The sequence below is a fragment of the Ahaetulla prasina genome, chromosome 4, assembly GCF_028640845.1.
Source record: "Ahaetulla prasina isolate Xishuangbanna chromosome 4, ASM2864084v1, whole genome shotgun sequence".
NCBI lineage: Eukaryota > Metazoa > Chordata > Lepidosauria > Squamata > Colubridae > Ahaetulla > Ahaetulla prasina.
This window is the reverse complement of record NC_080542.1, coordinates 53,274,285-53,288,813: the sequence shown is the minus strand read 5'-3', so window position 1 is coordinate 53,288,813 and position 14,529 is coordinate 53,274,285. Positions and strand designations below refer to the sequence as shown.

General features: G+C 35.9%; 1 protein-coding gene across 7 annotated transcripts in view; it reads left to right on the top strand.

Moving 5' to 3' along the window:
* Positions 1–14,529, top strand: part of TANC2 (tetratricopeptide repeat, ankyrin repeat and coiled-coil containing 2) — a 329,859-nt gene that overhangs the window by 270,422 nt on the left and 44,908 nt on the right. For all 7 annotated transcript variants that reach the window (XM_058179549.1, XM_058179546.1, XM_058179545.1 and 4 more), the window contains 2 exons: positions 4,409–4,594; positions 8,944–9,037. In XM_058179549.1, coding sequence (XP_058035532.1) covers positions 4,409–4,594; positions 8,944–9,037 — 280 coding nt within the window. The remainder of the gene's footprint in view (positions 1–4,408; positions 4,595–8,943; positions 9,038–14,529) is intronic.

Below are 14,529 nucleotides of genomic sequence, written 5' to 3'. Positions count from 1 at the left end.
TGTCATCTGTACACCGATGATACACAGCTGTACATTTCCACCCCTAACCACCCCAACGAAGCCGTTGAAGTGATGTCTGGAGGCTGTACGGGTCTGGATGGGGAAAAACAGGCTTCGACTCAACCCTTCCAAGACCGAGTGGCTGTGGATGCCGGCATCCTGATATAGTCAGCTGATTCCTTCGCTGACTGTAGGGGGCGAGGGATTGGCCCCCGTGGAAAGGATTCGCAATCTAGGCATCCTCCTGGATGTATGGCTGTCTTTAGAAGATCATATGATGGCCGTCGCCGGGGGAGCTTTTTATCAGGTTTGCCTGATACACCACTTGCGTCCCTTCCTAGACCAGGATTCCTTATGCACGGTCACTCATGCCCTCGTCACTTCCCGCCTAGACTACAGCAATGGGGCTCCCCTTGAAGAGCACTCGAAGGCTCCAACTGGTCCAGAATGCGGCTGCGCGGGTAGTAGAGGGAGCAACTCGAGGCTTCCACGTAACACCTCTCCTGCGCAAGCTGCACTGGTTGCCGGTGGTCTTCCGGGTGCAATTCAAGGTGTTGGTTACCATTTTTAAAGCGCTCCATGGCATAGGACCGGGTTACTTATGAGACCGCCTGCTGCTTCTTAGTGCCTCCCATCGACCAGTGCGCTCCCAAGGGAGGGTCTCCTCATAGTGCCGTTGGCCAGACAATGTCGACTGGCGACCCCCAGGAGGAGGGCCTTCTCTATGGGGGCTCCTGCCCTCTGGAATGAGCTACCTCCAGGGTTACGTCAAGTCCCTGACCTCCGGACCTTTAGACGCGAGCTAAAGACATTCTTGTTTCATCGCGCAGGGCTGGCCTAGTAGTTTTTAATGGGAGCTTTTAATTGAGTTTTAGTTTTTTTATTGAATTTTAATTGTTAGCCAAATTGAATGAGTCTTTTAATAATGTTTTTAATTTTTATATTTTTGTTTTATTTGGCTGTAAACCACCCTGAGTCTTTTGGGAGAAGGGCGGTATATAAATTAAAATAATAAAATAAATAAACTTTTTTCAGCTTCTTTGAAAAAGCTGAGGATTCAAACTGAAAGGCAATCTGTATGATATTCTGCTGAATTGTATATGTAAGAAACACAATACATTGGGAACTAGTATTTCCCAGGATGGGAATGTTAATATGTCAATAATGTACTAGTACCTCACATTATGCATGAGAAATGCAAGCAAGGTGTCTGCTAAGAAGAGGAAAACATGGGAAAAAGGAATGCCAGGTTACCTCATTTTGGCAGAGGGCATTCAATTGATTTACTGTAAGTGTCTTCGATCTTTTGACAAATCAAAATTTTTAATTAATCATATTATGCCAAGTGCCTAGGTTGCTTTTATTGAGTTTGAGTCTGATAAATAGCTTGATTTCCCTTTCTACACTTCTGCATCAGTGAGATGAGGGCTGTCACATATCCATTTGGATTCAGAACAATGGCTACTGCCCTGTTAAGACATTGTTTCGATATATACATAAGACACTCAATTCAACCAACTAATCCAGAACTTGAATAATTTAACCCAGCAGGTGCAACAAAACATGCCACTACTGCAGACTACATAGCAGAAAAGATAGCAGAAGCTATACTTGTAGTGGGTACCTGCATTGTTGCAAGACAAAAAGGACAAATCCAACTAAATGTACTGCCTTTCAAGTAAAGAAAATACAAATTTCTATGAGACTGAGGACTTTCATATCAGTCAAGCCAAAATACCAGGCACGTGACAGCAAAATCAAGATTGGCCAGTGTGGCAGTAGCGATTGTTTCACCACCAAAATGAAAGGATGTACAATTTAATTATGACATGCCTATGACATATAATATAAAATATGTATAGATGTACTGTTTCATGCATCAGCACATGTCAAATACAGAGTCCTCAATTTACAATTTACAACCATAATTGGGATCAGCATTTCTAATACAAAGCATGATGTCATATAACCACATCACTTAGCAACAATAATTTCAGCAGTCCCAGTTGCTGCCATTGACCAAGAATCTCAGATCCTTAAATGAGTACCAATCCCAAACCAAGCCATTCTGGTCTTGCTCCCTGCTAGCCCTGATAAGGGATTGTGTCCAACTCTTCTCACTCACCTACTTCCTCCACATCTCTGTCCTTTTTGTTATCCAACACCCTGCCTTGCAAGGCGGCAAACAACCCGTGATTGCATGGCTCTTGGGCTGCTTGCCATGCTCTGGAAAGTTGCAGTCACTCCAGCTCAGTCCCAGTCCCAGACAGTGACCTTTGCTGTCTTGCAAGATCTCTGCTGCCCTCAACCTTCACTGGCTTCTTGTTCCCACTGCTAATGAGGGGTACCTAGCCAGGCTCCTGGGCCAGGCTTGTGTAGGCTTTGTGCTATGAAAAGAGGAGCCCTAAAGCCACAGCATATAAAAAAGCTCTTTGTCGTACATCTTGGGCCAGACTGGGAATGGGTTTTCACAGTGGGGGAAAAATGCCAAAAGCAGCCCCAGCTACAGTGCAAAATCCAATTCCAGCCAATCCAGCTCAGAAGTCAGCAAAAAGGAGGTTTTTTTTTTTTTTTTATAATTGGGTTATGGTAACCTGATTCCATTCTTGGAATATATTTTCAATAGACTTGATCATATTTTGGAGTTTAACCACTTGATTTTTGATGGGATCACAAATCATGTTACATATTTAGTGGATCTTATTTCAACAGCTGGGATGTTGTATTCAATCTGTTCTTGGTCAATCCTCCATAATTATTTTAGAAGAATAAGAGAGCAAATACTACATTGGAACAATTTATTTGTTTGTTTATTTAATCATTCAATATATGAAATAATTTACTTTTAATTCAGGTCTCCCATCAACTGTCATTTTTGAATTCACTTATGGCTACCATTGTTGTGGGTTTTTTTCTGAGTATCTTCTGCTTTTGAATGTACCAGAAGCTTCTTTCTTCCTTCAGGAGTTTTAGGCAGGTCACTCCTTCAAAAACTACAATATACTGCACTAAATATTCCTATCAGTACTTTCCTAACTGTCAACATCAGGATAGGCTCCCGCCACCAATGTAATTAAGTAATGGATTGGGATTTTTTATCAACCATCTTTCCTCTAAGAATTGTCTAAGAAACTGGGGCTATGCTTATTCATTAATTCTTCATAGTGACACGGTGAAATGGCCTTTACTTGCAGCTTTCTTGCACACTAAAGATACTCAAATTGTCATTGTTAATCCTAACCCTAACCCTAACCCATTACCATGCACACATCAGCTCTACTGCCTCTTCCAATCTTAATAAATGGGGAGGAGTGTATTTTAGAGTCTTGATTCAGGAGAGGCAATTTGAACATTGATTTATTGGAAAGGACAGTCTGTATATACTTGGGAGGCCATGATTCCTGGGCATACACCCTACTCCCTATGCCTACACAGAAACCGTAGGTATCTGTGATCACAGCTATTACTGAAGGAGGGGACTTTGAGGAAGCAGCAGAGGCTGGACATGGGTGATCAGAAGAGAGTAGCATAGTGACTCTCCAATTACTTATCAGACTTGCAGACTAGAGGACTTTATTGCTGGAAGGGAAGATTTGAGGTAATGGCTCTGGTTGAAGCGGGATCTTAACAGTGATGAATATGAAGTAGTGGGACTTACAATAGCAATTGGGACTGGGATTCCCATCGATAAATGATGCAGTTGTAAAACATCACCACCTACTTAGCAATGAAAATCACTGCAGTTAAAATTGTTGTCATTAATCAAATCCCACAGTTGTTTGACAAGGCAACTTTCTGCCAGTTTCCAACAACCAAAGTTTATGGGGACGCCAGCAACAAGCTGTAAATCCCACACTGTGAAGCAAATTAAATAGCTGCTGCTGCTGCTGCTGCTGCTGGTGGTGGTGGTGGTGGTGTGGATGGGGAGAGGAAGAGGGAAAGAGAAGATTCACAAGGAGATGCATAAGAGATGTGAGTCAAGAAGGGTGTGCAAAGGTGTTTGGCGGTGAATGGTGAATCATGGAGGGTGCAAGAGTTTAGTGCAAGTTGGGGACAGAATTGGAGTGAGGATGAAGTGCAGATATAAGTGAACCTGTTGCTGAACACACAGATCACAATCACATGACCATAGGGATGTTGGGACAGCCAAAATTCCAACGACTGCATAGCCACCATTTGCCGTTGTAACTTTGAACATTTGCTAAACGAATGACTGTAGGTCAAGGACTACTTATATTATAGAACATCTATTTTCAAAGGACACCTCATTTTAGTAATTTATTCTGGCTAATTCTGCATATATTTGGCCAGAGAAACATAGTAGAAATGTTTCTATATGAATATTGCATTGTAATGATAGTTACTGAAACAGTTTGATTTTAATTGTGGTTTTCCTTTTGTTGCCAAGGTGGATCACTTGGACAAGAATGGTCAGTGTGCATTGGTACATGCAGCTCTTAGAGGCCACCTGGAGGTTGTCAAATTTTTGATTCAGTGTGACTGGACAATGGCTGGACAGCTACAAGGAGTGTTCAAAAAAAGCCAGGCCATCCAACAAGCACTCATTGCTGCTGCTAGCATGGGATATACTGAGGTAAAATGTTATGTAGTCTTGCTGAATGGCTAGGTAGCCTTCAAATTAGATATATTTATTCAGGATCCTGGTTAATAACTCTTTACTGAAGTTTGAAAGAAGTGAAAGAATTGCCACTATTCAGGAAGACTGAAATATGATGAGCCATAGTTTTAAAACTGGGTGAAGAAACTTTGATAACTTAAACTTAAATGTAAACAAAATGTAAATGTAAACAAAAAAAAAACTTGGCTGATATTAAACTACTTCAAAAATGCTAAAAATGCAATTGATCTTCCTCTGTTTTAAATTTTATATTCTGCTTTTATGTTTTCAACATTTTGTTTGTAACTACCCAGAGTCCCAAAGGAAGATTGGCATTTTCTGAATGTTATTGATTGATTGATTGATTAATTAGTTAAAAAGTTCTAGTAATGAAAGTCAAGAAAAGGAAAAAATAAGATTAAATATAAAGAAGAGCAAACTAATGACAACAGATCCCACAATCAGTTTTAAAACTGACAGTGAAGATAATTGAAGTGGTGCACATTACCTATCTTTTAGGATTGTCTATCAACAGTAAAAGAAACAGCAATCAAGAAGTACACCAAAGACTAGCACTTAATAGAGTAGCAATTAGGGCCTTGAAACAATATTCAGATACAATGTTGTGTCTATACTTACAAACATCAGAATTATGCAAGCAATGGACTTTGTTGTACACTCTATAGAAGTAAACATTGGATTTTGAAAAAACAGGATAGGATAGAACTAGTGTTGTTTTGCATTTGGGTGTTAGAGAAGACTTCTGAGAATATTATGAATAGCCAATAAAAAAAAAAACCCAAATTGACCATATAACAAATCAATCCAGTTTTTGCTTAAGGCACAAATGACTAGGTTCATTTGGAAGAAAAGAGAAGAGGGTGATCACTGACCAGTAGCAAAATTGGTAATATCAGTTACAAGGACAGTGAATACAACATTTGAAAACCTGAAGAACCAGACTGGGGATAGATCATCCTGGAGGTCTGTTTGTGTGATTGCTAAAAATTAACCTCAACTTTTAAGTTTAGCAATCAGATAATGACCACTCTGCTAGGTAGAGGAGATATTAAGAAAAAGTGCTGTGGTCAAAATGATCAAATCTTAAGATCCTGGTACTGGACTTTATAAGGCATGTATGTCCAACGCATAGTGCATGGGCCATATGTGGCCTCACAAAATAACCAAAAAATATTAAAAATAAGACACTTGTTATTTATATACAGTAACTGTATTATATATTTTATATGTGGCCCAAGTCAATTAATCTTCACTCAATACAGCACAGGCAAGCCAAAAGGTTGAGCAACCATGATATATAGAGCTTTAAAAATCATATTTTAAATATATCGACACACACACATTCTCTCTTTTAAAATTAATTTTTATTAAATATTTTACATAAATAAAATATTAATACAAAAAATATACAAAGAAAAGAAAGAGAAAGAGATGGGAAAATTGCAGAAAGGAATAAAGTTAAAGAAAGGAAGAAAAAATAGAAATGATTTCCACTCCTCTTTACAAAAGTTACCGATTAATTCATTATTCCATTTTTCTCCTTAATATTACAACAATTCCTTCAGACCCTCATTCAGTCTCTTTTTTCAATCATTGAATCTAGATATCACAATTTCACTTTCTTCCATTTTCAATAAAAAGTCTATAAAAGGCTATAGTCTGGTTTCAATTCAATATTAATCTTCAAAATTCTTTTTATCATCTTTTTTTTGCTTTGCACTAATCACCATGTGTGGTAAGATGTTCCTTCATATTTATTACAATTTCAACATTGATTAGAAGTTAGAGAAATTAGATAATTTCTCTAGTGTCATATATCAGTAATATATCATTTTGTAAAAGTTCTCTTTTAACACAACATTAATTTAAGTTCCTTTAGGCATATGCTTTCCCATTAATCTATTTGTATGTTGTAGCTAAAATTCTTGCCTATTTTATCCTGTAGTCTTTGATTTGTTCCTCTTCAATTTCATATTTCAACAAAAAAGTATACATTTTTGCAGTCAGATGTTCATCATTTGTACACAGGTCAATTTTTAAGCTCTGCCTTGTATTGTTCAAGCCCTACAACTATTTACCTGCATTAAATATTTAACTTAATTATACATATAAAAACTATGGAAAACTAAATCCCTCTGCAATTATTCTCTTGATTTCAACTTGAACTTTATTAATAAGTTGTAATATGTTGACCATTTTTCTTTGCCTGCTGTTTATTATAAAATGCTTTCAGCGCTGAGAACATAAAGGTATCTGTGGATGCAACCTGGATTTATATTTATTCCAAAATCTTAATGTGGTATTTCTTACATAATTATTTTTGAAATCTACATTAACTTTATTGCACCATAAAAACCCATGCAATGCACAGCTGGCATTGTAAAACTTTAATTTGCTATGAGACATTTTTCCTTTTTGGAGATCAATTTAATTCTTCAATTTTCATTTTTATCATTTTACCATTTTGCTGTATAAGTTGTCCTTTCATAAATGCTTTAATTGCAGTCCAAACTATGTTTATGTCCATGCCTTTATTTAATCTCAAAGCATTTAAAGTTCTGTACAGTACCTCAATTATTTATTCTTTTTGTAGCAAAGTTTCATTTAGCCCCTATCTGCAAATTCTGCCTTTACTCTATATATTCAAGTCACTGATCTGAAAAAGATTTTGGTAATATCTCCATTTTATTAGTAGATAGCACATTTATTAGAAATCCAGAACGCATCTATTTTTGAGAAAGATTTGTGCCTTTCAAAAAAATATTATATTCTTCAGAATATAATTTTTGACCACTTCAATATATATATATTGAATTTACTTACCTCATAGTTCATCTATAGTGCAAATTCTTCAAGTTTTTTATTCATGTTTTCTTGCATATTTGTATATTTTCCTCCATTCTCTGATAGTAGCTAGATCTATTAATTGATGCAGACAAGATACAATTATTGATACTGTACATTTCTTCTTAATTCTTCAAACTTCCTTTGTGAAGACAGACATAATCCCTTATTTCTATTTGTTGAGTTTCTGATCCTTTAATGCCTTCTTCAACTTCTGCTGCTTTTCTAATAGTAGGCATTTTTTTCTAATTTGTAATCCAAAAGGAGAAATCAGTCCAATCACTCTGTCACTCTTTAATCCCTTTTGGCACACCATGCTACTATAATACACTTGATCTTTCTGTTTCCCTTTTCCACTTATGTCTTTTTTTAGCAAAATTAGCCAATCAGTCTTCTTAGAAACTTTAAATAATTCCCTTTTCCATGGATTTGCATATTATCTATTTAATTTAAAATTCTTTAAATAAGGCAATACTCCAAATTTAACTGTCCCATTAGTCCATTTTTAACTTTTGCATTCCAAACTCCCAGTAAGGTTTTTGCTTTTAATTCTTTTAAAAATCTTTATATCCTTAGTTTTCTTTAATTTTTCCCAAGGATGAAAGATACATTCACCCAGATGGCTTTGGGCACTCAGTTTTTTTACACTTTAAATTTTCTCCATCCAAAAGTGCTTTAGAAAATGGATTGGACAAAACCTGTCTTTTAAACAATCTTTGCTTGAGGCTATGAGCAAGCTCTTTTCTCCTTGGACTTCCCCGGCATTTTTACCTGCCTATAAGAACCCTCTGGATCCTCTTTTCCTCACAAAGATCTCAAGTGGGCAGTTTCACAGCTTTCTCCTTGCCCAGAGAAGCTTCATTTTCTCAGGCTCACTGTCTGGCTGTCAGTCTTTGCTTCTGTATCTTTGCAGTGGATGAAAAAATCCTAGTTGCATGTCTTTAGCCAGAAGTTTGAAATGATCACTCATGATTAAGGTATAAATGATTAATTTGCTAATGAGAACTTCTGATTTAAAGTTTAATTTAATATTACAACAATTTGTGACTTGGTGCCCATCCACTTCTTTGTCTTGGCCCCATTTTCCTTTTTGGAGTCCAATCCAGTATGCCTCTCGAGAGATAGCTTTGGAACATCCACTCACACTCAAGTTAGGTTCTCCCATTGTTAACTAAAACATAGATAATAGCTTATCTTCCCAGGAAAAAGTATATTAGCATATTAACCAAGCTGAACGTAATGCTAGCCGGAATATTAAATATATCATACTTCATTTCAGTAGATCAATAAAGTATTATGTTAACCTTTTGGTTTTTACATTGTTCTACTAAGTGTAGAAAGTGCATTTGTCTCATAAAGGCAATTATTTTAATGTTGCCAAATATTTTGATTTGTGTAGGTTTTTGGGGGGTGGGGGGTACCCACGTATTTCATGAACTGACAAGATTCTTGGGTTTTAGATTGTGTCCTACCTGCTTGATCTCCCAGAAAAAGATGAAGAGGAGGTGGAGCGAGCACAAATCAACAGTTTTGACAGCTTATGGGGAGAGACAGGTAACTTTTTTAGCTAGAACGTTTGTATCTCTTGGGTACATAGTAGATTTATTCAAAGAGACTGATCTGTGGGAATTCTTTGCAGTGCCAAAATTGTCTCATTAATTTTCTTAATTTTGGGAGTGCCATATGAAATACAGGTTTTCATTTGTTTGCCAGTTAATTAGATAGCTAGAATATTAATTAAATAACATTTTTTCAAGATTCATAACCATTATCCAACACATTAGAAAACCAGTACCCTTAGGATTCATACAGATATAGATAGACCTATTAAATGATAAATAGTAATTTTTCTGTTAGATTGATTTTCCCAATCAGTAATATTTCTCAAAACTTTTAAATATCTTGATGCAAAAAGATGTACTTTAATTTTCAGTCTTTTTCTGTAATCATTCAGTTGTATAAAAAAGATGAATTCTGGTGTAATATTCAACTTATAGTGTGCAATACTAGTCACATAGGCAAATAAATAATCCTCAACCTATAAAGGTAAGGGAGCCTGCCCATTATAGTTACAAATGGTGGCAACAATTAAGTGAGACAACCTTGCTTAATGATCCGTACCACTTGCTCTCTCTGATCTAGCTCCACCATTAAACTAATGTGAGGCCTGTTTAGTGAGCATGGGATATTTCGTGGGTGTGGAGACCCTGGGAGGTTACATAAAGGAGGCAAACAAGCAACAAAAAGTTTTGCAAAGCCAAAAATAGCCCAGTGGAGGGGGACACACACAGCTAGATTAGTCCCCAGATTTGCATTCCAATGCCAGAGAGGCTTCCATACAAGCCTCCATGCTCACTTAATGAAATCATACTGGAAGTTGCTCTTAGAAAACTGCAAACTTCTGGCTCTTCTTAGGCTTTGGTAAAGTCAGTCACCTGGATTCAAATGTGGCAGCTTCAAGATGAGCTTCCCCTTGCTTAACCCTCTCCTTCCCCAAAAAGCCACATTTCTTCAATAAAGAAAACAAAAAAAGCTGGGAGGCACAAACTTATTGCTCTTCCCGGCCCTCCTTTTAGATGCTGAAACTAAGCTGATACATTCTTCAATCAATCATTCTTTCATTGTTTCTACCTCAATAAATTGTATTTTCTTTGACCTCTTTTGTGGATGTATTATTTTATTTATTTATTCATTTGTCACATTTCTATACCACTCATTTCACTTAAATTATTTATTGGTTGATTGTATTTTCCAGTTATTATAGATTCATTTGCATTCCTATCTGGCATTATTAATTCTTATCAGTGGGAGTGCTTTTAAATGACAGAGCCTTTTCCCTCTCATTTTACCATTAATTTAAAATAAGGTTAGGGATTTGCAGGCAGGATATTTCTGGTTTCTTCACCTATTTTCTATTGAAAGTAGGATAGTTGCTCAACCACTTTAAACCTAGTTTGTAGTTTATACCTACATGATTGTAATCTATAAATAATAGGGTGTGTTTGCATGTGTGTTTGTTTGTTTTAATACTATAGTCCTGCACAAATGTACATAGGTTTGTAAAACATTTTTAAAAACTTGAAAAAACATGAAATAATTCTATCCTGGATTTCTTCCATAATTGTAGCATTATATTGTGGTATGTGCACCCAGTATAAACATATATGGCTTAAACACAGTTTCATTTTTCATTTTTTTTCTTTTGCTTTCGTATATAAAAAGAAAGGGGAAACAATCTAAAGAAGAAAAAAGGAGAAAAAGGGCAGAAGACATAATACATTATATCAGTGATGGTAAACCTCTTTGGCACATTATATCAGTGATGGTAAACCTCTTTGGCACCAGGTGCCGAAAAGGGAGCACTTCGTGTGTGCTTGTCAGGGCCGCGACCAGGAAGAGGAACTACCCAGGGGGCATGAGCACACCGGATAAGGTACTTCCAGTTGTGCGCTGGCCAGCAAGTCTTACGGTTACTCATGCGCATGTACCGATCTGTGCCGATCAGACCAGCTCTTCCAGTTTCTGGCACTGCTAAATGCACAAAGGCCAGCTGATCATCACTTGCACATGCGCATCAGAAACCCACAAGAGGAACGAGCGATACCATGCATGCCAAGTGATATGGCTCCATGTGCCACTTTGGGCACATGTGCTATAGGTTTGCCATGATGGCATTATAAAATTCAGTATATACTAAAGAAGCAAATTATGAAAACACTATTCATTGCATACATATATATATATAAAAGGGGTGGCTTGCATCATGACAGTGCAACACTGTTTTTGTCATTTTGATTAAAAGCCTTCAATCCTACAGAAATTGATAATTTTAAAAAAACTCACTTTTAAAATACAGCATTAAAGTGCCCAATAATTTATATATTATTTCACTCCATGCTAATTAAATCTATAATTTTTCATATTAATACATTCCAAAATGTTAGCATATAATTCAAAATCACATTTACACCTTTATTCTATATTATTCTTTGCAAAACCGTATTAAGAAAAACATGGAAATTAAATTATTGTGGAAGAAACCCACATTATATGTCTCTTATTTCATACTTCAGGAATAATGGTCTTGAGAGCTGATCCATTTTCAACATTCTATATAGATAAAAAAAGTTTTTTATTTAATCAATTTCATCTTAAAGTCACATTTAAGACACTTTAGTACTCCTAACAATAGATTTGTTAAAATAAGTATAATCATCTTTTTGTTTCCAAATATTTTAAATAACTAATATCAGTCTTTACAGTTAAAAAGGATTTAGCTCTTCCTTTGGATGAAAAGGGAAGATAGGAGGAGAAAGGTATATAAGCTAAATTAGTTGTGTTGAATTATTTGTAAAAATAATAGAGTCAGGATATAAATAAAACAAATAAATAATAAAATGGCTGCTGAATTCTGGAGAAAATTTGAGAAAGAAGAGGCTCAGAATAGCTCAGCCTTGACTATCATGTCCTTAAAGAGCAGTGAAGATTTTGGGCAGGCTTTCAAGACTCTATTAATGTACCCTACAACAATAAAGTAGCATTCCTGGAATCCTTGCCATGAACCTTGAAAGATGGACTGTCCTGGAATCCTTGCTTACCTTGAAAGATGGACTGTCAACATGGGCAATTACGTGCCTCTTCATTTCAAGTTGTCATAGACAATAATATTCCTTTGAATTCTATACACACATTGTAGTATTTTAATGTACAATACAAATGTATTTTAATACTGATAGTGATTCAGAGTACTTGCTAATAATGAAATCAAAAGATGTTTTAATTGGATATGCTGATATTTTATTTCTATCAGTCCAAATTTCTCTTACAATAACCTTAAAATTTGCCATAAACTGATTGAAAATATTATACCTGTTGAATTATGAATTTCAAAGTTTTACTTCCAGTTTTCAAACCAGAATTATTACAAAGAATATGTTTATCATATCAATAGACATCAAAATTTTATTTCCATCTTAGCCTTTAATGCTGTAAAAGTATTAGTCTTATTACTAAAAAAAGGGAATTGCCCCTATTTAATACAAATAGATTTGCAAAATTGATGTTAATCCTCAGGAAGTGTGCTGCATTTCCTAATGTTACTTCTTTGTTCAGCACTTTAAAAATGCTACAGCCTTTTTGCTTAGCTAATAGTTCCTATGCATCTCCATCAAGGTCTTCTGATTTCAGGCTCATACTAAGTATAATTTTTGACTGTGTTGCACTTCTCCAGAACAAACAGATTCTCAGTTTGAGGTCCTCTAAGACTCTGTTTGTTGTTTGAAGAACAACTGAAAACAGTGATGAGGAAGGCATGTCTACGGCTTTACCTGATGAGTCAATTGCTGCCTTTCCTGGAATGGGGAGCACTGAGGGTAATCATTCACACTTTTGTTGGGCTCAATTAGATTATTGAAATTTGTTGCATCTGAGCCTATCCAGAAATTTCAGCTAGTACAAATTGTACTTTAGCTTATATAAGTCAGAGACTTTATTGACATATAGCACCACTTCTTTAGGAAATGCAGTGGTTGCCAGTCTGTTTCCAAATATAATTTAAAGTTTCTGGTCACTATCAAAAAGTCTAAATGACTCTGAGCCTGGGAATGTTCAAGACCACCTATTCCGGGTAAAAATCTGCCCATTAGTTTCACATAAACTGAGAATCCCCACATATCAGAGTAGTTGTTCTACTGCTCAGAAGTGGGGAAATTAAATGAGGATTGGCAAGATTTATTACAACCATCTGACTGTGAAGTGGTGAAGTGTGGTGTCTATTCTTGGATAATCAGGAGAGTGTGGGGTGTCTAGGTAGCTGAGGGTATTAGGGATGGAAGAAAGGGTAATGATAGTATGGACAGGGGAACTTATGGTAAGGGAAGGCTTAACTATTCCAGGGAGAGAGAGACATTGAAATTTTGTTTTCATTGTCAACAAGGCTTCTTTCATCATCTTTTCTTGGCTCTCTTCTGTCTCCCAGCTTTCCTTATTTTTCTCCATTGAATTCATTCCTTCTTTCTCTCTTTAGCTGGATTAGTTGATTGTATGACTGGATATAAACTCTTGCTATCTATGGTTGCACTACCAACAGCTAAATTTTTCAGATGTTTCCTGAGACTCTTCAGCTTAGATTCCAATATTTTCTTTACATTGCCTACTTGATGCTCCAAAACTAGGGAGGCTTACAGGTAGTTCTTGACTTACAACCATAATTGGGATTGGAATCTTGATTTGATCTGAAGCAGTCAGTAAGTCATTAAGTGAGATGACACCTAATAGTAGAATTATTACATGTCCTATTGCACTCTCTTAGAACTACCTGTAAATAAAAGAAATTGTGTTATTTTGCATTGTTTAAGATCCTGCATATATAATCATAGTACATATATAGTATATATGTATCTCTTCAAGTTTCAGAAATACAAGATACCAAAAACAGTTTCCAAATTAAACATACCAAACTCTGGCTTTTTAAAGCAGCGGTACTCTGACTTTGAAGAGAACAAAAGGATGCCATTCTTCCACGTTTTATACTTTTTCTTCAGCTCTATGAATTTAGATTCAGATCTAGATACATTCTTTCGTTTGATCCCAGTTTGTGTGCAATAGAAAAGAGATGTACAAAATTTTCCACAGTCAGAGCAGATTGTTCTGAAGTCGAAGTATTTCATATTAGAAAGGAACAGACTATTCAGATGTTAAAACATGCCCAGGACTGGAATGTTTTATGGTTTCATAAATATTTGATAAATATTTCAATATTTCAATCCTGACACGTTTTGTGTCCTATAATGATACATGTATTTAAGTTAATCATTATTTGAATTTTGGTCCAGATTTAAAAATAAAATACATTTTAGTTATCAAGCGTAGCTTGTCATGCAGTTAAGTTTGAAAGAAAATCCAGGAATTGTAATAGCTCCTCAGCACCATCAGTTGAATTTGTCCTCCTTTTAAAAAAATTTTTAAGCTCCCATGTGACATAAAATCACCGTAAGTAAATAAATACCCGTTTTTGAGAAAAGAAATTGAAGTGCATATCAATTGTT